Source organism: Echiichthys vipera (assembly GCF_963691815.1).
Source record: "Echiichthys vipera genome assembly, chromosome: 5".
Lineage (NCBI taxonomy): Eukaryota > Metazoa > Chordata > Actinopteri > Perciformes > Trachinidae > Echiichthys > Echiichthys vipera.
In genome coordinates, this window is record NC_139830.1 from 22,341,518 (window position 1) to 22,364,372 (window position 22,855).

Sequence of the window (22,855 nt, forward strand, 5' to 3'; positions counted from 1 at the left end):
ACAGAGCTGCGTGGGCCAGCTGGTGTTGCTCGCTGTAAACTTCCTGTCAAGCAAAAAACCTCACAGACTGAGTGTTCCCAAATGACCACTTTTAAAGTAGCACTAGACGTCGTGTATGACTATCAAAGTATGTGTAATCAACTGTGGTGACGGATGAGAGTCTGGACGGTCTCCTGTGGACACACATGCGAACAAATCAAGTTGTATTAGAAATAGGACAATCACAGGGACATGTCCAGAGTTTGCCTGTGGTATAGTAAATTTGTTGTGAGTGAAAAACTGACTGTAGAGAGTGAAACAGAGGGTGGAATCTTTATAATGTGATGAACAGCTGAGCTCGTCAAACGGCCCCCCTCATCCAGCCTGCATTGTCGAGTTTGGTTGAGTTCATTCCTTCGACCGTGCAACATGCTGGAACGTGCAGTCTCCTTGGTGATCACCGGTGATCAGAGCAAGGTCCCAAACCATTTTCCCTCTGTACTGCATTTTACTGGGATGGGCTGACTTGGCTTTGGTGGCTGCAGCATAAATTAACTTCAGAGAGAGGCGGACACATCAGAAGGAACCATTCTGTTTTTCTATCTATTTTAGTTAGCTTTGTGTGTAAACACTAATGACATGCTGTGTGCCATCTCGCATATTCATGACTCCATGTGGGGCGGTTGTGAAAAGTTTCCCACTGAGCCATAAAGAGTGAGGTAGGGCTATTACCCTGTAATGCCGCTGTGCCACTGGCAGCAGCTGGCTGCATTCCTCTCAACGTTGTCAAACAGGTCTTGCAGGAACAATGAGTAAAGGATAAATAAACAGAAAAGGGAAATATTCCCCTATTTAATCCTATAGACTATTGTCTGCACAGAGCAAGAGTTTGTTGGCGACATCATGAACGGCCAAAATGCTGCACATTATCCTCCTTTTGTGCAATAGTCGTGGCTAATTATCAGCCTGGAAAATGAACTGCTGTGTGAATACTAACAGAATGCATGCTGAATAGAGGCTTTTTCATTATCAGCATTGCCAAATGACATGAGACAAAAGGTAACAGGATAGAGCCATCTTCCTGTAATGCAGGGATAATGGTTAAATTGTTGGGGCTTTCAGCAGCCTATGTGCTGTGCTGTGTTGTGTGGAGAGGATATGCATGTAGAGGAAAAGAGGACCGCTGCTGCATTCATTTTACTTTCTCTCAGAATCCCTACTGCTCTGGCACTCCAAACATGCCTGTGGAGAATGGGAAACTGCCACAGACACACAGAGGTAAGAATATGGATAGAGTAGACAGGGCCTTAAGTGGATCCTCATGTCAAAGCCCTGTGGACCCAACAGTACACCCCCCTCTTTCTCTGTTGTATGGTCTGCCCTGACCTTGGGCCTTTGTGAATGTCACAGTGTTTTAGCTGTTAAGCCTTTCCTCAAACAAACAGTAACATAATGATACTTCAAACCCCTCCAGAACCACAGGGTGCCCTAAATAAGCCAGCCTTTCACAGTCTCTTCAAGTCCCTATGCCCTCATGCTTTACCATGAATATTAAACAGGGGTGAATGGCTGAGGAATGCCTCAGAAGCAGAGAAATGTGTCCAGTTGCAAAGTTGTCCTTCAAGAATCTTAGAAGTTTGATGGCATCCTAAAAGAACTTAAATCCATACACATACCATTTAATTTTTTTTTATCATGTGCAAGTGATTGAAACTTGACAGTGGTGTAGATTTACTGAGACATATCATAGCTCGCAAGTGAACACACATGTAGGACGGCTTGAGATTAACATGGTAGTCACGCATTTGCAATATTGTGTGTCAAGCTCTCTGTCAGTGGTACTCTAATGAGGGTATCGATTACATGCTTGCAGGTGGTGGTCCTGGTCACGCAGGCTGATGTGGGCATTTAAAACCTTAAGCCCCCATCAAGGCAAAGAGATCATCGGTGCACCGTGCTATTGTCTGTCTCTGTGCTGACTGGCGTGGTTGTGAGCTGAGAGAAGGGCTGAGGGGCCGGGGCTGCCTTTCTGACTGCCTGAGAACAAAGCACCTCCTCTGGCCTGTAATCAAAGCCCTGGGAAATAACAGACATGACATTCACCTGGACAAACGCACATTCACTGCTGGGTGTGTGCGCGTTTCATGTCTGCTTGCATGTATGTTCACTTGCTCTCACTTGTAGTTGTATGCACACACAGAAAAAAACTAATCCAAAAAACCTATTCTTTAAAACATTCCCCCACAATAATAGACTTTCCTGAAGCTCTTTGAGGCGACAGGAAAAAGTGTTCGCAGTCCTGCAGTGCCTCAGGTGTTCCCTCAGGGAACGGTGGTTGTGTTGGATTGGGAAAGTGTTCCTTGGCTCAGCTTACCCTGAGGAGGAACAGGCAGACAGATACTGATTTAGACTTCAAGTGGAAGCTGAGTGGGAAAAGCAAAAAACTGTCTAGAGAGATAGAGTGGTCCAGTTTGTCTCTGTAAACTCAGAGCAAAAATCCAATAAAAAAAATGCTTGGTAGCACCAAGCCATCATATTTGTGAGTATATTTCATCATCGTGTTGTATTAGCTTTTTGGAAAGAAAGTAAGTGCTCAAAGGCACTTTTAAATGCAATCAGGAAATGTTTTGTAATGTTTAAGCTATGCTGTTTTCAGTTGAATCTGTGTCAACCACAGGCCCACAAGTGTCTCCCTGACTGTAATACTGCTGTTTTTCCTCGCTAGGATAAGCCTCTCACCTCCTCTTCTTTTCACTCAGATACGCGGAGGGAAGCTGATGATCACAAACGCCCGGAAGAGTGATGCTGGGAAGTACGTGTGCGTCGGGACTAACATGGTCGGAGAACGTGAAAGTGAAATAGCTGAACTTACAGTGCTTGGTAATTAATCATTTTTTCCCTATATTATAGTATCTCAATCAGCTGTTTACTTTACAACCTGTCCACATACAACGCACAAACCTGCACACACACATACACACACATTTTCCCTGTTAGTCTGCAGTGAGAAACCAAATCCAGATGTTAAGCTTTGGTTGTCTATCTCCCAGGGAACTAAATGGTGTCACTGACCTTTATCAGATATGAGTGTGAGATGACCTCCAATCTCACACTTAACTATGAATCCAACACTGGTCACAGCAGCTACTCTCCTGTGACCAGCTGCACCGTATTTCATCATGAGTGACCTCTGACCCCGATACTCTCCTGTGTTCCAAGCAGAGTGCATGTCCAGACTTTATTGCTAGATTTTTTTTTTGTCTTGCTTTTTCGACATCTTCTCCTGAGTGACCTCTTATAGTCTGTCAAAAGGAACGACAACAAAAGCGGTTTTGTAAAGATAAATAATTATACTGAAATAATACTGTCAGAGCTTTAACAAGGCCAGCTCCTAGCTTTTGTGTTTGTCTATCTGAGTGTGTATCGTAACCCAAAAACTCTGTTTTATCATAAACCACTCTGTTTAGTTTTTGGGACCAAGTCTGATGGAATGTGTTCAGAACAAACAGTAGGATAAGCATCTAGCCTTAAAGAATATAACAAAATAATGCATTGGAATAGCTGTGGTGACCCTTTAATGAACAAGATGACACGTAAGGTTAGACTTTCTGTGTCAGGTCAAATCTGCAACCTCTGATGTAAAAATTAAGCCAATGCAGTGTCAAAACCTTCAGTTCCTTGAATGGCCACTTGAGACGGCCTCCCAAAGCAAGTCAATATCCAGAGACTGCAAGTTTAAATGTCCAACTTTACAGCAGAAATAATCATATTCACAGCCTGGTACAAAAAAAAAGTTTTGATCTTTATAGCTAATTTCACCATTCATGACAACTGTGCAGGGGTTGGAAATCACATGTTTAAGTTATATGAAGGCTAAAAGCCCTAGATTATTACGGGCTGGCCATTTTGAGTGAAAGGTGGGCATCACTGGAGGCTAGCATAAAAGGCAATGCCAAGACGCAACGCCACATTTAGCTTCACAATGGCTCTTCAGAACCCTATGGCTGATGTATATGGTCGGGTCTTGTTTGATATCCTCTTTTCAACTAATTTAGGGCCTTTTCATATCTAATTAAAACCATATATTGTCCCACTAATTAGTAAGTTCCCTGATCTTTTTGCCTTGTGACTTATGTGTGCTGTATAGTCCATTTAGTCTATTTTTCATCTTATTTAACCTTTGTCAATAACCATAAACTGTCTATAACCTTGTTATTTTGTTTCTCTTTATAGAAACAAAATTAGATTATATCACATTAGCTCATTATTTCTATTCCAGGACACCTCACAGGGGCTAAAACTATAATATGGCCTTTTCCACTGGGTTTTATTCATTTTTTAATTAAATATCAAATTTAGCAAAAGCCTGGCTATAAAGAACAAAAAACAAATGTATTGGGATAATTAAAGCCACAGATTTAATGACTTTCACTTCATGAAATCCTTATTTCAGTACTACGCTCTCATTTTAAATTTGTGTCCTGCTTTCCTTCATGCAGAACGTCCCAGCTTTGTTCGTCGCCCAGGCAGCCAGGTGGTGTTAGTGGACCAAAGTGTAGAATTCCGGTGTGAGGCTCGTGGCGACCCAGTTCCCACTGTGCGCTGGAGGAAAGATGATGGTGACCTACCCAAAGGAAGGTATGACTCATCAGCTGGTCCCCTTTCATCACACAATACCTTTCTCCCGCACCCTCTCCCTCTCTCTGTTTGATCCACTGCTCTACATTTTTCTGTCTTCAACTGATGCATGTTGCATTGAGTCTGTGTACATGTGTTTTAATCCAGATTTGAGATCCGTGAGGACCACACCCTGAAGATCCGTCGTCTGACCTCAGCTGATGTAGGCTCCTACACCTGCGTGGTAGAGAACATGGTGGGCAAGGCGGAGGCATCGGCCACGCTCACCGTCCACGGTAAGACAGATTACTGTTAGGAGTGTTCAGTCGGCCAAATATTTCATTTATGGCCACTTGGACAGCTACACTGAATTTATTTCCATTTTGGGTCATTATGCAGCTTGATCCAAATGCAATTTAGCCCAGCATAATTTTAAGAACAGCCTTAAGCTTTATTACTACAAGTCATCACTTTCAACAACTCTCTCTCAATTAGCTGATTGATTTCTAATAAAAAGAAATGTAAAAATCCATAACAGCTGTAGAGTTGTGCATGTGGGAGCTCAACGGCAATTGATTTTATTTGCCCTACACAAGTGGCATTTCTCCGGAGGCCTGTCTTCCTTCATGTTTTAAGACATACAGTACTATTTGTGAATCTATGGAATATCTACGTCTCCTGTGGCCCTCTCCATTGGACATCTTATTAACACAGTTGGAATATAAAGCAGCCGGTCACAGAGTGTGAACATTCAGAAAGAAACCATTCAGAGGAACTGGGGGCAGGGATCACCCCTAAACCCTCTGAGAATCAGAGGAACACAGGGGCCATTTAACGCCAAACTAATGGGAATGTTGGGAGTCGGGTGAGAGAAGAAGGGTGGGAAGGAGGAGAAGGCTCGGTGCACAGGAGATGGGGATTTGATGGAAGGACAGTGAGTATGTTGGTCTTGGTGGTGACTCGCTGCTGATGCAGAACGAGTTGGGAATTGGGACTTGGGGCGATTGTGGTGAAGAGGATAGGGGGTGGGGGGGTGGGTTAGAGGTTTCTTTGGTGAGGTCAGTCATATTAATGTCATTCCCGAGCAGTCAACGCATATATAAAGAGACAAGCCAATTTTATTCCTTTGCCAACCCCCCACCCGCAAAGACAGATACTTCATCCTCACATGGCTACCCTTTGCAATTATTTCTTGATTTTCTCCACAAGACAGAGATCTTTAGATTGGTTGGAAGGGCAAGATTAGGCACAGCTGCCAATACACTCATCAATATATCTACTTTTCTTATTGCCTTTTTCCAATCTCTTACTCTCATGATGAAAGCTTAGTTAATGAAGGGGAACAGCATTGATGCACTGGTTCAATAAGCTGCTCTTCTGGCTTAGAACCATATTTGAAATGCTAAAATCTCTCTTGTCCTCAGTGAAAACAACCTCAGGCCATGTTGCCTGCGCACAGAAGCAAGGCACTAGCACTGTTTTCACACTTTATTCCTCTCAACCCCCATGTTTTAAGAGTTAGGAGAGGCATGACAGAGTCAAAGCACTTTAATTGATTGCACTTCAGCAAAGAAGAACCTATGTCATAGATTTAATGCACATATGTTGATGCTTTCTTAGTGTAAGATCAGGTGAGAGGTATTGCATGAATAATAGGAATCCTCTTGCTAACTCTAATGGTAAGATCGGACTGATGCCTGAACCTCCAAGCTTTCAAAGTTCCTAGAGCCATTTCACTCTACTCCGCAGCTCCCCGAGCTTCACCCAGACCAGGGCATGAGGAGGCCAGGGAGGCTGTGGGCACTGAGTAGTCCAGCTAATTAAAGACAAGCAGGCCACAGTCCCACGCCCGGAAATGACATGCTTCTAATTACAGATGCGGGCACAGGAAAGGAAAGAAAGGCCGGGTAATTGTAGGTCTAAACAAGCCAAAGAAGTGAAACGATGTATAGGTAGTAAGATGTCGCTGTTGTAGTGAAGACAACAGTAATGTGGAGGGCAGGAGTTAGGTCTTTGCTGTCGCCCTACATCCACACTCAATGTACGGTGATATTGCTGAGCCACTGTATAAGAATAAGTGACGGCTGGATAATATACGTGCAGTGGTCGTGAGCCACTGGCAGAGAGAACTACACCACAAAATGAGTAATCGGATATTTAAGGCAGAATTAATGTAAATTTTCTTTGAACTCAAGTTTTTTTCCACTAAATCTACTGTTATGTGTAACTGAACGATAAAAGCAACCAAATTAAAGTTTGATGTTTTTCTTTTTATTAAAAAAACTGCTTAAATATAGATATAAATATATAATTCCCTGCAGTGTCATAATGCAGTCTGCTTGTCATTGCAATAGGATATGTGAAAAATACAATAAAAAATAAAGCAAAGCACCCGGTTTTGAAGATATTCACAGCAAGTCACTTTTAGGAGCTGGACAGTTTATGAGAAGAATCCATAGAGGAACCCTTGCTCTGTGTGGACAGAGGGCGATTTTCACACCTTCCATGGTCGGATTGTCAGTGAACAATGTAGACATTGTGGAACTGGTGCCCTGGGCTGTTTTTCTTTCAATGTGCTTTGCTCTCCACACTAACTCAATCAGTGAATTATTGTCCTACACACATGTTTGTCAGTCCACTACACCTCCTCTGGACTTATAAATATGTCAAGTAAATTATTTTGTTGATTGATGGAAGAAACACATAATTATAGTTGCATCGTTAAATCATTATGCTAAGCCACATGAGAATGTAGCAGTGAGATGGGTTGTTCTGCTATTGAGCATGCTCAGGGTGCGCGTACATATGAGAGTGTGTGTTTAAAAAAAGAAAGAAAGAAGAAGAATCAGACAAAGGCATTTTGATCTGGGTCTGGTGCGGTTAGATAATGTTTATACAGCATTTTGTTAATTAAACTTCACTAGTGGACTTGTTTCAGACTGTATTTGACAGAATTCAGAAAATCAACTTGTTATTTTTTCTCAGCTGGTTAAATTTGCTGTTAGCGGTGATTTATGTATAGAAAAATCTTGAATGGAATGGTAGTCCCAAGAGCAGTGTTGCTAATAACCCATGTAAAGGGTCTGGAAGGAGACTTGGAACTGGTGCCAAAAGAGAGCGAGGATGAGGAACTTTCCTTTCAGCCGACTGTGTGCTGTTACAGTTATGATAAACACTAAAAGCCAGTTGGGTGCCACATAAAGAACTAATGCTTTGTATTCGATCTCTGCATTTGATTTATCTTAACCATCAAACAGACCCTTATTGTGTATTACTCACTGTCATGCAAAGTTGTGAGAACCACATTTCAGTGGATGCACAGTAAATCTCAGTACAGTCTCAGTTAGTACAGTAAAGGACAGAGCATTTAAAGCATGCTGCAGACCTCCCAGTGGGAGCTACAATTAATCATGCTAAATCCCCCGCATGCAGTCCTACTCAAGTGTGGATGTCAGGACCGCTGAACAGCAGCACTGCTCCAATCCCCATTAATATCTCTGCTGTGGTCTTTGGTACATAGCCTGCCTCCTATTGGGCGGGAGGCCGCCATGCTCAGTGTATTCTCCTCAGCCGCTCTGATCAGATTTTTTTTATATAGACTCCCTTCTGTGCTATAAGCTAGCGGAAAGTCCACGACAAAGTAGCCTGATCAGATTTAAGACTCACCTCTCCCTGCAGGTTCACAGCTGTGATCACAGCAGCATGGGAGAGGTAGGGTTACCTAATTAAAGGCTTAGCCACACATGAATGCATGTGTGTAGGTGTTGTCTAGGGTTTGTGTATTTGTGGGTGTGTTTGTTCTCGTCATTGTGTGCATCTAGAGCCTCTCACACATGGATAGCGGTGAGCGTCTTCTTCTGGGAGCGTTTGATGCACGTCTTATCTGCATTTTAAAGGCCAGCAGGGAAAGGTGGGAGGGGCTGGTCATTACTCTGACTGACAGCGTTTATGTTTCCGTGGGAGCCGTTGAAGCAGACAGATTAGATAAGGTGAGTGATTGGTCGGGGGAGATTTATGGCCAAAGAGTGACAGTTAACATTCACCTTGTGGTTTCATGAACCAGGCTTACATTTGCAAGGCTGTGTTTGAGGGACGGTGGTCCAGCTGCTCCTCAGGGTGCTCTAAACGTCATTAAGGGTACAGGGACCTTCACCTTTACACAACACCTGGAAAGAAAGGGGGGAAAATAAACAAAGCAATATGTTTGCTGAGCATAAAACATTTGTCTTGTAATATTTGTGTGCTTTTTTTTGTAATTGTACTGTACTTAAACCAACATTTTTTATGTCCTTTAGTATGTCCCAAGACTAAGAAAGAATGTTGAATCAGATGTTTTCTTGTGTGTGTATTTTTTACGCATTCCTGATCACTCATGGTTATTCTTTGCCGTGTGTATCATGTGGTCCTCAGGGACTGAGTCAAGGGTGTAATATGGCATGTATTTTATTCATAGAATTATAAAATAACATGATTATTTGTACCCATGGACATCACATTGTTATTTACCTTATCTCTCTTCTTTGTGTCATGCTGTTTATTATTTATTTATTCATCCTTGGGTTTTTTTGTTGTTGTGTTTTTGTTCCCTTTTTAGTCATGTCTGGTAAGTTGAAATGTCACCCGTCACCTATTCACCGCCCTGACAGAGACAGGAAGCTGTCACACCCCCCCTCCATCCTCCTCCCATCACTACTCCACCCTCCAATCAGCACTCATGTTTCTGTTGTCATGGGCAACAGTGACAAAAGGACATTAATGGGTAAATTATGCTCAGCTTGAGCCTCGAAGGTAAAGCCGCATCATTTCATTCTTTTATTTCCCTGTTTTATGCATTACCAAACACCCCATCTTATTCATGGACAAATTATGTCTGTATTTCAAATGACAGTTTTCAGATTGCCTTGCTTTATGCATAACACTGCCCCTGTATAAAACAAATCAAAATGTTTGCAGTTTTATTTGGGGATCCAGAGTCAAGGTTTAAAAATGTCCTGGACCTCTACATTCAGGATGTGTGTCCTCTCATAGACGGCCTATTACTCCGAGGCCTTGTGTCACTGTAGAGCTGCATTGATGACCTTGTGCATCAACACCACACTTAGTCTCAGATGGAATTTGTCATTAAGATGCATGGATACTGCATCCTGGTTGAGGCCTGTGCTATTGGAGGGTGTCAGCGTGGACAGATGGCTCAAATTTATTCCCCATTTCCATGTAAATTTTAATGGTCCATGCCCTTGCCCATGCAAATGAGGGGGCATGGGAGTAACCGTTGTTTTTTCTATTCATTACATCTATAATATGCCTGCATTTGAATTTCATCAGTGTACTGGTTGAGCTGTTCTGCAAACACTGTGTAAAGAAAGACAGCCTGAATCCTTACAAACATTTTTAAGTACAGTAGCTGCAGGCAAATGCCTTTTGTCTTCCATTCAAATAAACCACTTGTAACTGTCATATTATGATACCTACAACAATAAACTATGGTTTGTTTGTCTATTCAACGGCTAACCATTTTCATGTCTGTCCTCCAGTGCCCCCAGCATTTGTGGTCAGACCAAGGAACCAGGTGGTTGGGGTTGGCAGAACCGTCACCTTCCAGTGCGAGGCCACTGGAAACCCACAGCCAGCCATTTTCTGGCAGCGGGAAGGCAGTCAGGTAAACAATATAAACTACAATAAAGGTTTTTATTTCAAAAACCTAGTCATCCATTTGTAGAACATGCCAGCAAACTTATTCAAAGCTTTGGAAATAACTTATTTGTAGGCATACTCGATAGCTGATATTCTACAACAGATGCTCACATGCATGTTCCATTCAACATACAGTTAACTTATTCAAGCCAAATAGCTGTTCATAAAAGTCTGACTGCATGTGATTTTTCCCCACAGAACCTGCTCTTCTCCTACCAACCTCCTCAACCCTCCAGCCGATTTTCTGTATCTCAGTCAGGGGACCTGACCATCACTGATGCTGAACGCTCAGACATGGGATACTACAGCTGCCAAGCCATCAACACTGCAGGCAGTGTCCTTACTAAGGCTCTGCTGGAGATCACTGATGGTAAGCAACTTTCTTTTTAAATACAGTTTCTGCATGCAGAAAAGTCTCAGAGGGAATTAGAGGAACACTGAAAGAAAACTTGAGTGGATAAATATTGGTATTTCAGATAATCTTTGGCTCATGAGGATAATGCTGTTCATCTGAAATGCTGTGGTTGTGCCGTAGTGCATATTAATATCCAGATTGAGGTTTGTGAGGTTCAGTCTGGCCTGTTCAATGTGTTCCTGTCAGAGGAAGAGACTCTCTGGTGCCTGTGCACACAGACCGTGGCTCAGTATTTGGCTTCGCTGGCATCACACTGGCTAATGTCTCCTTCGGTATTCTATGGCTGGCTTGCTGCAGTCTACCGTTGGAAGACTGAGCTGTGTGGTGAGGTCTGGATTGGGTCCTCTAATTACTCTACTAACCAATCCCTGTCAGCCTGGTCGACTAACCGTGGCCTTATTCCCACCATTTCCACTGAGATCTGGGCAGCTAGTATTTTGTCTATGACACACCTAGATTCATCCCTTCATTTACCAAATGTCCTTCTTCATTTCAGACCTACATTGGTATGCCCCATCTCTTTCTCCTCTTCTCTCTCTCTCTCATTCTGTCATGCTCTCTGGATAATAATAACAGTTATTAAAGTGAGCAGGCCGCTCTGAGGCCACTACTTCTCCGCAGGCAGATCTGGTAATTACAGGTCATGCTGACAATGTTTTAGTAATTGCACCATCCTCGGCACAAAAGCAAAGACAAAGCGGTCCAGAGATTAAACCACAGCATGGTTCTGAGCATCTATGCACACATACATACATCATTATATGTTGCCTTTACACTGTGTAAGCTATCAATTTGATTGCTCCTCACTAAATGGAACTTGCTAGTAAATCCTAGGGATGGACAGCTATGGTCATCAATAGTGCTATGGATTATAATAATCAGAGGAAGGTAGACAACCTACATGATGAATCACACACATTAGAGACTAAATAAAAATGGAAAAAAATGATCATGTGCATGTAGCTAAAGTTACTCTTACATCTTTTTGGTTTCTCTTCTACCATATTTTCTGCCTTTGTCTTTTTGTCAAATACATGCTTTCTCTCTATGTCTTTGTTGTACTATATGTGTTTACTGGTTGAACACCCAGGGTTTACAGGCATGGAGGCAGGGAGGAGGAGTTTAAACGCCCTCATGCTAATAACATTGTCTGTTCTGGCTAGATGTTTTTTTAAGCATTTTCTCCCTTGTTTTGTGTTTTATTGCTGGGGGATGGGCCAGGGGATTGTTGGCTGTGAGTGCACATACGGGTAGTGCCAGGCGTCTGTTAGAGCTGCAGCAAGAAGACTCAAGTATCTGAGGCTGTTTCATTTTAATTATGCTGCTTTTATTTGGCTTAAGTTCGACTCCTGCTGCTGAATGATTAGAAAATTGTTTCCAGTTCTTAAAATTGGATTTAATTCTTCTTCCCACTCCCCTTGCAGTTTTTTTCACATGCTTACATTGCTACACGCTGTTTGGCAGATCCTCTGCCTTTTGTGTGTTCTCTCACACAAGCTGGATGTAATTGTCTGAATCCGCTGTTCCTTCTGTCCCTGCCACAGCACATGAACACCTTCACAGTTTTTTTTCTCCCTCCACCTCTCAACATAATTGTTCATTCTGCTTCTGTCATTCGCAGTTGTTTCAGACCGCCCGCCACCAGTGATCCGACAGGGCCCAACCAATCAGACAGTAGCTGTGGACGGCACAGTGGTCCTCAACTGTGTAGCAACAGGAAACCCCACCCCCACCATCCTGTGGAGGAAGGATGGTGTCTTGGTGTCTACACATGACTCCAGGGTCAAACAGTTAGATACGGGTGCATTGCAGATACGATATGCAAAGGTAGAACACCTGCCTATATGTACAAACTTGCTTAGATCTCTTTTCAACATCAAGCAAATGAATCATACAACACAACACCCAGTACAGTTATGTGGCATTTGGAGTTCATTTGTAATTTTAACGTAAAAACTCCTATATTGCCATTTTTATAGAAATTAAATTGTTTTAATTGATTGTTTAATTAGGCTGCCTTTAATGTGTAGAATCCATTTAAATAAACTTCAAAGTTATCCATATCCCATTCATAATGCTGGGCAAACCCCTGCTGGTTGGTAAATAAAGCATGTGTTCCCTGCCAGCAACCAGCCCTCAGTGGGCTGTCAGTCAGTTGTCGCGGATTTGAAATGGAGTCTGTGAAGTCGAACTGTCTGTAGTTCCTGTCAGTCACCAAGCACAGTGGGTTTGGTGTGTAATTTCGTGTGTGACTGCACGTGTGTATGTGATCGCAAGCTGCGTGATGCTGAACACACTCTCAGGGAGAGACAAGCAGGGGGTGCTGACGTGTCTTCCAGATGGAGGCGTCACAGGGTCAGAGTTCACGTCAGTTTGCGGTATTCTGATGAATGTTGGCATGTCTTGTGGTGACAAGATTGCAGTATGATTGGGCCACCATGCAGGCAGGAGGGGATGCATCTGAACCCCTCTCCTGCTGAAACTGAGTAAACTCCGCAGGCACTTTACATTAATGAACTTGTCATTTCTCCTTGACAATATTTTAATGAAGAGGTTTTCTGATGCGTGCGGTAATTTATTTCATTAATGTGGTCACACGAATGTTATTGATATTGAGTTTTAACATATTTTTTCTCACCTACTAGACAAAAGCATATGCACCTTGAGGGTCATTGGCTGGACATTTTAACACTCACTTACTCAAACAGTTGATCTCATTCTGATCCCTGTATTTATTTTGTTTACACTCCAAAATCACTACCAACAGACTCTGACTGCAATTGAGAGAGCAGACGTCATTTATTAATTAAGCAGTGGGAAAAAATGCCATATACATTTGCCAACAGAGTTATTTTTAATTAATGGGCTAGTTAGCTAGCAGAGTGTATCAAAAACCTGTCACCAGATTTCAATTAAAAGGACATGAGCTGACAATTAGTTTTTTTGGTCTGGATCCAAAATCCAGGTGTCAATAAAAATAATTTTGTGAGAGTAAGGTTTTTTTCAACTCTCTTTTCTCATAAACTACTGCACTTTTAATGAAAACATTCTGGCACATGTACCACAGTATTCTCTCTCTCAGATTACATTTTCTATTATTTGAAAAGCTTATTTCAGGCTTAGAGGGAAAGAGGGGTATAAGTAAGAGCAGTAGTTTTTGGTGTTGTGTAGTTGCTGTACTGTACTGTACTATACATTACACCACTGTAGTTGCTGTGCTCTAAAATTTCAGCAAGCCCCACTTTTCCCAACTCCATTTTTATATCTTAGAGTGTATGAATAATCAAGGTGCTACCATGTATCTCCAGTACAGCTTGTCACCACATCTGCTGCGCAGAGCAGACATTTCCATGTTTGCTACTCAGAGGGATGGTAGAGGGAGAAAAAGTCTCCAATTAGTCTATGATCCTGTGAAAATCTTTTCCATATACCTAGGAATGGTTTGCCACTTGGCCTCTCCAGCTGCTTTTCTCTGTGAAAGAGATATTGAGATGATCAGGAAATGACAGCTGACTGCTACAGACTCCACCAGTATGTCAATAAGCAGAACAGTGATGGTTGGGGGTCGTAAGAGACAGACAGAGGCGAGGAGACTACCAGTTCAGGAAACTGTGGCACACATTAAAATAATTTCCATTTAACCAAATATACTCCTCCTCTCTTCACCACCAGCTTGGTGACACTGGTACCTACACCTGCATCGCCTCCACACCCAGCGGAGAGGCCTCATGGAAAGCCTACTTAGAGGTCCACGGTAAGACTAACCCAATAGTGAGGTTTCCAATTAAAAGGGTAAATTTTTAAATCGCCTAATATCTTTTAATATTCTCATTCTGATTTGTAAAAGAATACGTTAAATAAGAGAGGTAACATTAAAGGTTGGAGATGTTTTGCATGCATTTGTTTACTATGAAATAACAATAAACTACATTATCCCCTGTTTCTTTCCTTCTGTTCTTCATCAAGAGTTTGGAGTCCCAGTCCAGCCAAACAGACCCACTGACCCAAACCTGATCCCCAGCGCCCCTTCCAAACCTGAGGTCACTGATGTGACCCGCACCTCCGTCGCCCTTTCCTGGAGGCCTAACCTTAATACTGGAGCCACACCCACCTCCTATGTAATAGAGGCCTTCAGGTAAAACTAATCAGCAAAACTCAATAAACAAAATAAGTTCATGGCCTAATGAAATATTTTAAACCTTAATTTGTTCTGTTCTTTGTCCACAGCCATGCATCAGGGAGCAGCTGGCAGACCTTGGCAGAGCATGTGAAAACTGAGTCATTTGTACTGAAGGGTTTGAAGCCCAGTGCAGTCTACCTCTTCTTAGTACGGGCAGCCAATGCCTATGGGCTGAGTGATCCCAGTCTTATCACTGAAGCTGTGAAAACACAAGGTAAAAACTGCCTTCACACTGATATGAATGTGATTTTCTTTTCCTGTAGTTTAAGACAACATCATTCATTTGTGATGCCTGCGCTTCTGTATACAGATATCCCTCCCACTAGTCAGGGTGTGGACCATCGTCAGATCCAAAGGGAATTGGGAGAAGTGCTCATCCACCTGCACAACCCCACCATTCTCTCCTCCTCATCTATTAGGGTGCAGTGGACAGTGAGTATAATTCCCTTCATGAATGCACTACTGTCACTCCTTTTCTGTAGACAGCTGCCGCCATTTACAGATTGCCCCATAGATCATTCTCATAGCTGGTCACCAAAGCTCCAAGGTTAGTTTAGTTATATGCCCATGGTCAATTTGTCAGGCCACTCAGCCGAGCGAATGTGTTAATGTCCTTGCACCCTACAGAGGAAGGACACTGCAGGGAGCAGCTTGGAACATTGTCCATGTGTTCTTAGTGTCCATCTGGCATGAGCCTGAACTGGTCGACTGGCGGGAGATCAAAAATCTGCAGCTTCACCCACAGTGGACCACTAAACTGCCCACAAGCCAGACTACAAAGCCCAGCTTTCTGTGGGCCATGTAGTACCGCATAGCAGTGTGTGGCGTGCCAGCCTCTGCCCTCTCAGATTGAAAACACTTGATGGCTGTTAAAATAATACAAGTGAGAAGGAAGAGGCGGCCAACTCATGCTCTTAAGTGGAAATGGCTTACAGATGTTAAAACGGATAGGTGGGAGAGGAAGAAGTAGAAGTAAAATGGGAGCTTATGGTGGCTTTTCTTTGCTGGTACAAGGTGAATTTGAAGTACTAATGTCCACCTGCAATTTGCCTGGTAAATGTATCTGTTTTGAGATTACGATAACATATAGCTATACTGTCCACCTTACATAGTGGCTATTGGTCTGTGGGATGGCTCACTGGAAAGTAAGAACAGTCCCTGTTTTGCCTTTTGACATAAGGCCACCTCTACATTACCAGGTATTATGAAGTGCCATAGTGAGTGATTAATGGGACTAAGGAAACGTGAAAAGGATACTGACATGTCAAGACTGACTTAAAACATTACTGCCCAGTTACCCTGTCTCCTCGGAATGTTCCAAAAAAACATATGGCACAAGGGAGAGTGATATTATAGTTAAGAGTAACGTTTTCCTTGTTTTGTAGGGTTAAATCTATTCCAAGTGTGTAGTTTCTTGGTTTTACACTTTCCTTTGTGTTGTGCACAGTTTTTGTGCTAATGAAGACCACCTGAGCCGGCAGCATATTTTACGGGGGAGGGATAAAGAAATCACTAAAATCTTTACAAGCCAGTGCTGCTTGCCTTCCATGGGGAGCCATAGGGATATTAGCATACGGGTTAGCAGGTTTTTTTTTTCTCACAAAGCAACATTAGTTATTCTTAGATTAAAATAGCAGACAAATCCCTTCCAGTTGCATTCATCCACTTTATTTAGTCACATCAGATGCTGCTAAACTTGCTGTATTCTTAATTCTGGTACTCTGTATAAAGATCCACTTTTCTTCCTCTTCTTTGACTGCAGCAGCCAGTCAGTACACTGGAGAGCAGGACAAGATGAGACAGGCTGTTCTGGGAGCCTGGCCCTATTTAACCAGCTCCAGACTTAGAGGAACCTCTGGCCAATGACCTCATACTGTGGTTTGCACAAATCGCTGCTGCTCCAAATGGCGCATAGACAGTCGAAAAAGAGAGATGTAGATGTGGATGGATAAACAGAGGGGTGATGTGATGAGTTAGCACCCCGGTTCCATCCAGCGCTTGGCGTATCAGTTGCACAAATCTATAGCTTTCCAGTGATGCTGCAATCTAGTACATTAGTGTATCATTTTCCACTGTGAACTGTGAAGCAGCTAATCAGGTTAAGCTGACACCGTCTTTGTCTGTGTTCCCGTGTCATTTACAAGGTAGAGCAGCAGTCGCAGTACATCCAGGGCTACAAGGTGATGTATAGGCCTTCACCAGAGGGGCTACAGAGGAGCGAATGGGCTGTGTTTGAGGTGCGCACCCCTGGGGAAGACAGCGCTGTCGTGCCTCAGCTACGGAAGGGAGTAACATATGAATTCAAAGTCCGCCCCTTCTTCAATGAATTCCAGGGAACAGACAGTGATGTCAAAATTGGAAAGACGCTGGAGGAAGGTGGGGGGATGTGAACGTGTGTGTGACTGTGTGTGAGTGAGCTTTAGTGTTTGCATGTGTGCATGCATGTTTACATGTTTACACAATTTTATATGCACAGCTTGCCTGTGTGAGCGCACAACAGCTGTTCACAGCAAGCAGCGAGGGCAGGATTATATGTTCAAATGTGGTGTATGCAAGCATGCTAGTTTGGATGTTCAGCTCTTTAAAAGGCCCTATGGAAACCCATATACAACTCCAGTGCAAGTGTTGTACTAATTTCTCATAGGGTGTGGTTGTGGCAGTCTCACAAGGTTTGGTTGAAACCCAACTACAAATTTGAATCTGTAGTGAAAAGTTAAGAGAAATATGAGCGTTAAATGGAGAGCGCCCGTGTGTGTTTGCATGTGTGGGAGTGTCTTTTGTGTGTTGGTTCTCCTTTTTCCCAAATTTTGTTGATAATTGGGTTTGGAGCGCTAAATACAATGTTTGTTCCCCTATAAGAAGAAAAATGCCTGTTTTTAAAACACTCACTCACACTATGATTCCAAGTGTGATGCATTCATAATTATTTCAGCTTAATTACCATTAGACCACATGGTGTTCACACCCCACCATCATAAATCCCTATCTGTTTTGAGTAAACAGTTATTTGCTTTTATTTACCCACAAAACTCAGTTTTCAGATAAAAACATTGTGATTTTGATTGTGAATCCTTTGTTCTCACCTCAGCTTCGGTCACACAGAGATTCTGACAGCTAAATGGGATGAGGGGTTAGACTGCATAGAGACTGCATGCAAAAAAAAAAACAGTCTAATGTATGAATGTGTGTTTTCTATCTCTGTCTACCCCCCTCAGTCCCAAGTGCCCCTCCTCGTGAGGTTACAGTGGCGGAGAGCGGGGACAATGGGACCGCCATCCTGGTCTCCTGGCAACCCCCTCCAGAAGAGGAGCAAAATGGGGTGGTCCAGGAGTACAAGGTAACAAAAAAAACACCCAGCAGCTTCCTTAGGTCTGAACAAGTGGAGCTGCTAGAGATACACAAATAAGACACAAACAGTGATGCAGTCAAGGCAGAAAACAGGGGAAGAGACTATGCACAGAAGATGGAAAATTAATGAATTCCTGGTTGAGGTGCACCTTTGTACACTCCCCAGAGCCCTTCCTCTGAGTGATGACAAAGGCTCAAACGAGAGGAAAGGAGTCAAAAGCACTGGAGCTGGTTTGAACTGTTGTGAAACAGTGCCATCTGGTGGAGATGATGGACTCATACATCCTTTGGCACTCCCAAGGTGAAAAGCAGTGAGGAGCAATGTCTGCAGAAATTATTGATAGTTCTTTTTTTCCCCTAAATAGGTGTTAGACCTTACCTGGTGACAGATCGTGTGTTTAGTGGAAATAAAAAATTCTGCCCTCCATGACATTTTCCATCCAGATACATATTATTTTAACTATTAATTTGTACTGATACAAACAAATTGAGACTAATTCAACATTTAAAGTGTACACACTACATAACGACACTGGGTATTATATGATGCAGTGGAGATATTCATGTAGAGGCAGGTAATAGTTGGAGAGAGGACAGCAAACTGTATTAATGACCAAGGACATAACCATGAAAAGAAAGACATCTATTATAACTCCAGTCTTTTCTTTGGTCTGCGGAGTCATCCAACCTATAGCATCTCTCTCTGAGTCCCATTTTCCTCCTCCTTACTTGATATTGTATGCTCCATTTGTAATGACCTCACTTCGGACAGTCCTGTGCACTCATAAGTTATGCTGTGGAAGTCCTGTATTTTAATTGGAAAGCCTTTTTGTGTCACAGGGAATAAAGGTTAGTGGCAGAACGGGAGATGAGGCAGGAGCCAGTAAAAAAGTAAAGCCACTGTTAATTTTTTCAGGCAAATGTTTTCTGGTGATAGGCTTTAGAGTAATTTCATGGTTTTTAAGTCCATCTAGAGAGCATTCCCTGCTCATTACAGAGCCCTGTCCCTAGTGGCACTTCCACCCAACGTAATTTTTAAGATACACAGAAAATTTCAGGGCTTTCTAGTTCCATCACAGAAGTGCAAACACACACATGTACACATGTATGGTACAGACCCAGGGGAAGCGTGTATGTTAACCTGGTTAACCGGTGGGAGGAGGTGGGGGGTAAAGAAAGCAGAATGCCAGGGGTTCAGGATGTGGAGGTCTCCAGGCCTCATGCTGAGGTGAATGTATACTTCTCTTTGTGGCCCTGGTTTGAGTCAACCCACGAGGCCACTCTGCTTCCTGGGAGTGACAGCACTTCTACTGAAATTTGGTTATAGGGGTGATTCCTGATCCCCATTTGTTTTTCCTGGGCTTAGGGCTACACTCAGACATGTTTTGGCTACCTCAGCTAATACTGACCCTGTGTTAAGCACAGCCTGTAAAACATAATGCCATTTTGTAGAATGTTTTCCCTCCTTAGAGATGTAACACAATACCCACGGTGCGCTGAAATGTTGCAATAACAGCACCAACCAATTATAAGGACACAGATTGGTCGCAGCTACCAAACTGAATGTTGTCATGTAACCCTCATAATATTGCCTCAATCTCCACTTTCTCTTTGTCTCTGTTATGGCAGATTTGGTGCTTGGGGAATGAGAGCAGGTACCACATCAACCGCACAGTTGACGGCTCAACCTTATCCATGCTGATTCCCAGCCTGGCCCCAGGGATCCGCTACAGCGTGGAGGTAGCAGCTAGTACAGGGGCGGGTCCAGGGGTCAAGAGCGATATCACCTTCTTCCAGCTCGGTGGGTAGAAACAACCTTTAGTTCCTTGACCTCACACGGAGTCATGTGATTATTTAGTTTTTCCTTCAATGGACACATTTCTGCATTTCAGTGTCTTTGTCTCCTGGTAATCCCTTTTCCACAGAAGGAAACCAATCATCTGACAAGTAAATGTGGCATTAATCCAGTCATCTCAAATTAAGAGCTTTTCAGTAATATGAATTTTTGCCAACTAAACTGTGAAGTGATTACTGTTATACAAACATCATTACCACAGGAGAGTATGATTAGTTCCAATGACAGGGAACTTTCATACTTTTTTGTGCACGGAAGTGGCTTACAGTTACAGTAGCTGCATTTAATCAATACAGGCACATTGAATTTTTGTCTTGCAGCTGTTGAGTTGGCTGCCCCACCCTGCTCTGCTCTCCAGTCAAAGATGCAATGTTGTCTGCCTCCGCTTTGCTTCAAACAAAGGAGGCAGTAATGAATCCTGCACTCTCGGCCCAGACATGACATGTTATTAATGCTAAGAAACACAGTGAAGACTGCAATGGTGTTAGTTGTGTTAATTTATTTTTTTAGTTTTTTGTACTTCTAGTCTAGACGGACAGATATTTTGAGATGTTTTGTCAGGTTTTATTCCCCAAAGCTCTGAGCTGGCCTACTCTGGAGAAGGATGGAAAACACATGAATAGCAGGATGAAGGAGAGTGACGGGCCTTTAGACAGACAGAGAGAGGGAGAGAGAAAGAGAGAGAGAGAACTCCATCTGGTTTTAAATGTATGATTGAGTGGGCTGGGATGGGCATGGAGACGCATCATCTGTGACTGATAGAATTTCTCTCCCTTGAAAAGTTCCTGTGGTGATTGTTGCCATGTTCCAACACTGAAGTGGAACAATGTCCCTCAGGGACCAGCGCTTCACCCAAATGCATTTGTCACACTCGGAGCTTGTACGCGTCATCTCAGCCTAGATACCTGTACAGTCCCTTGTGGGCTGCTTAGTCACATTGTGGCGTGCTCCGTTCCCTCGGCCAGACAGAGCCACAAATTGAGAAGACAGAGGAGTGGGAACAGAGGCAGTCGATTGGAGATGTGGACTTAGTGACTGAGACAAAGACAGACAGAGGGATATGGAGGGGTAGAGGCAGGGAGCTGGTTTCATTGGGGGAAGTGTTTTTGCCTCTGGCTTAGAGAGTTAGTTGAGAAGAAGTTGCTACAACATGAAAGACTTGAGCAAAAGAGATGAAGACAAAGTAACACGAACATAAAGAAATTTCAGAACGGCGGGGGCTGGGGCAACCCGAAGAAGTCTTTCATGTATCACGCATGAGGGAGAAGCACAGAGAGAATAGACTGATGAGAAAAACAGACAGAGTGCGATTTGTTGTGAGCAGACGGTTCCTTTACAGTGCATTTCACAGCAGAAAACAGCTTCAAGGCATTCACACCTCAGCTTTTTACAGATGTGCCTGAGTTTGCTAATTACTGTGGTGTCTGTACTTCAGGAATGATCTCATTGGATTTATTTATACAATTATAAAACCACCTTTGCTCGGTGTAAATGAAGCCTCTCTGTATTTTCCTATTTGGCTCTATCAGGCCTTTGTGGCACAAAGGCTCTGTTTGAATGCTTTTGGTTTCTTTCGTCTGCTCACCTGCCATTGTTGACTGGGATTTGCAATGAAAGCCTTTTGAATAATAGAGAGAAACGACTCCATTTCCACAACCAAGTCTCATACACAACCGGTGAGATGTAGAATCTTTTTTTGTGTCAGTAGAAGGGGGAATGTTCATATTCATGTACTGTGCTGATTCGATTTATTCTATATTTTGCAACCGTTTTCTGGCTTTTCCACTTGGTGGAGTTTTAGGTTTTCAATTACATTTCTTTCCCTATTTTCTTTCTGTTTTTACATTCCCAACTCCCTCTTCAATTCATGCATGCTATCCAATTTTGAACCACAAAATGTACCTCTTTTTCCTATCCTTTCTAATCCTGCTCTCACATCTCCACCATTCCCCATCCTTAGATGCATCTGGGCGAATGACAGAGACCGTGATCGAGGAGAACCCCCTGTCCCAGCAGATCTCAGATGTGGTCAAGCAGCCGGCTTTTATAGCAGGCATAGGGGCTGCTTGTTGGATTATCCTCATGGTCTTCAGCATCTGGCTATACAGACACAGAAAGAAGAGGAACGGCCTCTCCAGCAGCTACGCAGGCATACGCAAGGGTCAGTACATGAGTGCAACAGTACACTTTTATTTTAAAAGTACCTGCCTTTATTTGAAAGTACCCAAGGCCACTGCGGCTAGGACTTAACCTCTTTATTTGGGTGCATGCTCTATCAGGTGAGCTACTGGCCTTCTGGGTGTACAGTACACATTGCACACTACCAGGAAATATCCACTTGAATTTCTGATATGCAGTGCTGGTTTGAGGTTAGAGGATTTCTCACCCACAACATTGGGTAAGGAAATGCAATGCAATATTTATTAGCATGGTACTGTTTCAAACCATTCTTCTTCATCCCAAATGCTTCCAACCTTCCTCACATCCTGCCTGTCACACAGAGAAAGATGTCTTTGTAGAGTGCTCTAGGTGAAGTCCAACTTAAAGAACTCTCCAGTAGGGTACTTTAAGATGTGATGTGAGCTCCCGCTAAGAGTGCTGCATGGAGACGTCTTTTATTTCTTTTTTATACTTCTGTCAAACTGATTCTGCAAGGGTGTGTGCAGAGTATTTTCAGGGTAGTACATTTTGAGGTACAACAACTGCCCTTTTAGCAACTCCCCTCTGACTTTGCTGGGAACGCAAAATGTCTTACCACTTTATCAAG

The 22,855-nt window shown here is 43.0% G+C and overlaps 1 protein-coding gene across 1 annotated transcript in view; it reads left to right on the forward strand.

Annotated features, from left to right (window-relative positions):
* robo1 (roundabout, axon guidance receptor, homolog 1) overlaps positions 1–22,855 on the forward strand; it is a 128,626-nt gene that overhangs the window by 88,375 nt on the left and 17,396 nt on the right. Inside the window, exons 4-17 of the mRNA XM_083914653.1 lie at positions 2,739–2,859; positions 4,479–4,617; positions 4,765–4,892; positions 10,131–10,255; positions 10,489–10,660; positions 12,327–12,532; positions 14,378–14,459; positions 14,672–14,840; positions 14,933–15,099; positions 15,196–15,317; positions 17,030–17,261; positions 18,101–18,222; positions 19,863–20,034; positions 22,049–22,249. Of these exons, the coding sequence (XP_083770779.1) occupies positions 2,739–2,859; positions 4,479–4,617; positions 4,765–4,892; positions 10,131–10,255; positions 10,489–10,660; positions 12,327–12,532; positions 14,378–14,459; positions 14,672–14,840; positions 14,933–15,099; positions 15,196–15,317; positions 17,030–17,261; positions 18,101–18,222; positions 19,863–20,034; positions 22,049–22,249 (2,158 nt within the window). The remainder of the gene's footprint in view (positions 1–2,738; positions 2,860–4,478; positions 4,618–4,764; positions 4,893–10,130; positions 10,256–10,488; positions 10,661–12,326; positions 12,533–14,377; positions 14,460–14,671; positions 14,841–14,932; positions 15,100–15,195; positions 15,318–17,029; positions 17,262–18,100; positions 18,223–19,862; positions 20,035–22,048; positions 22,250–22,855) is intronic.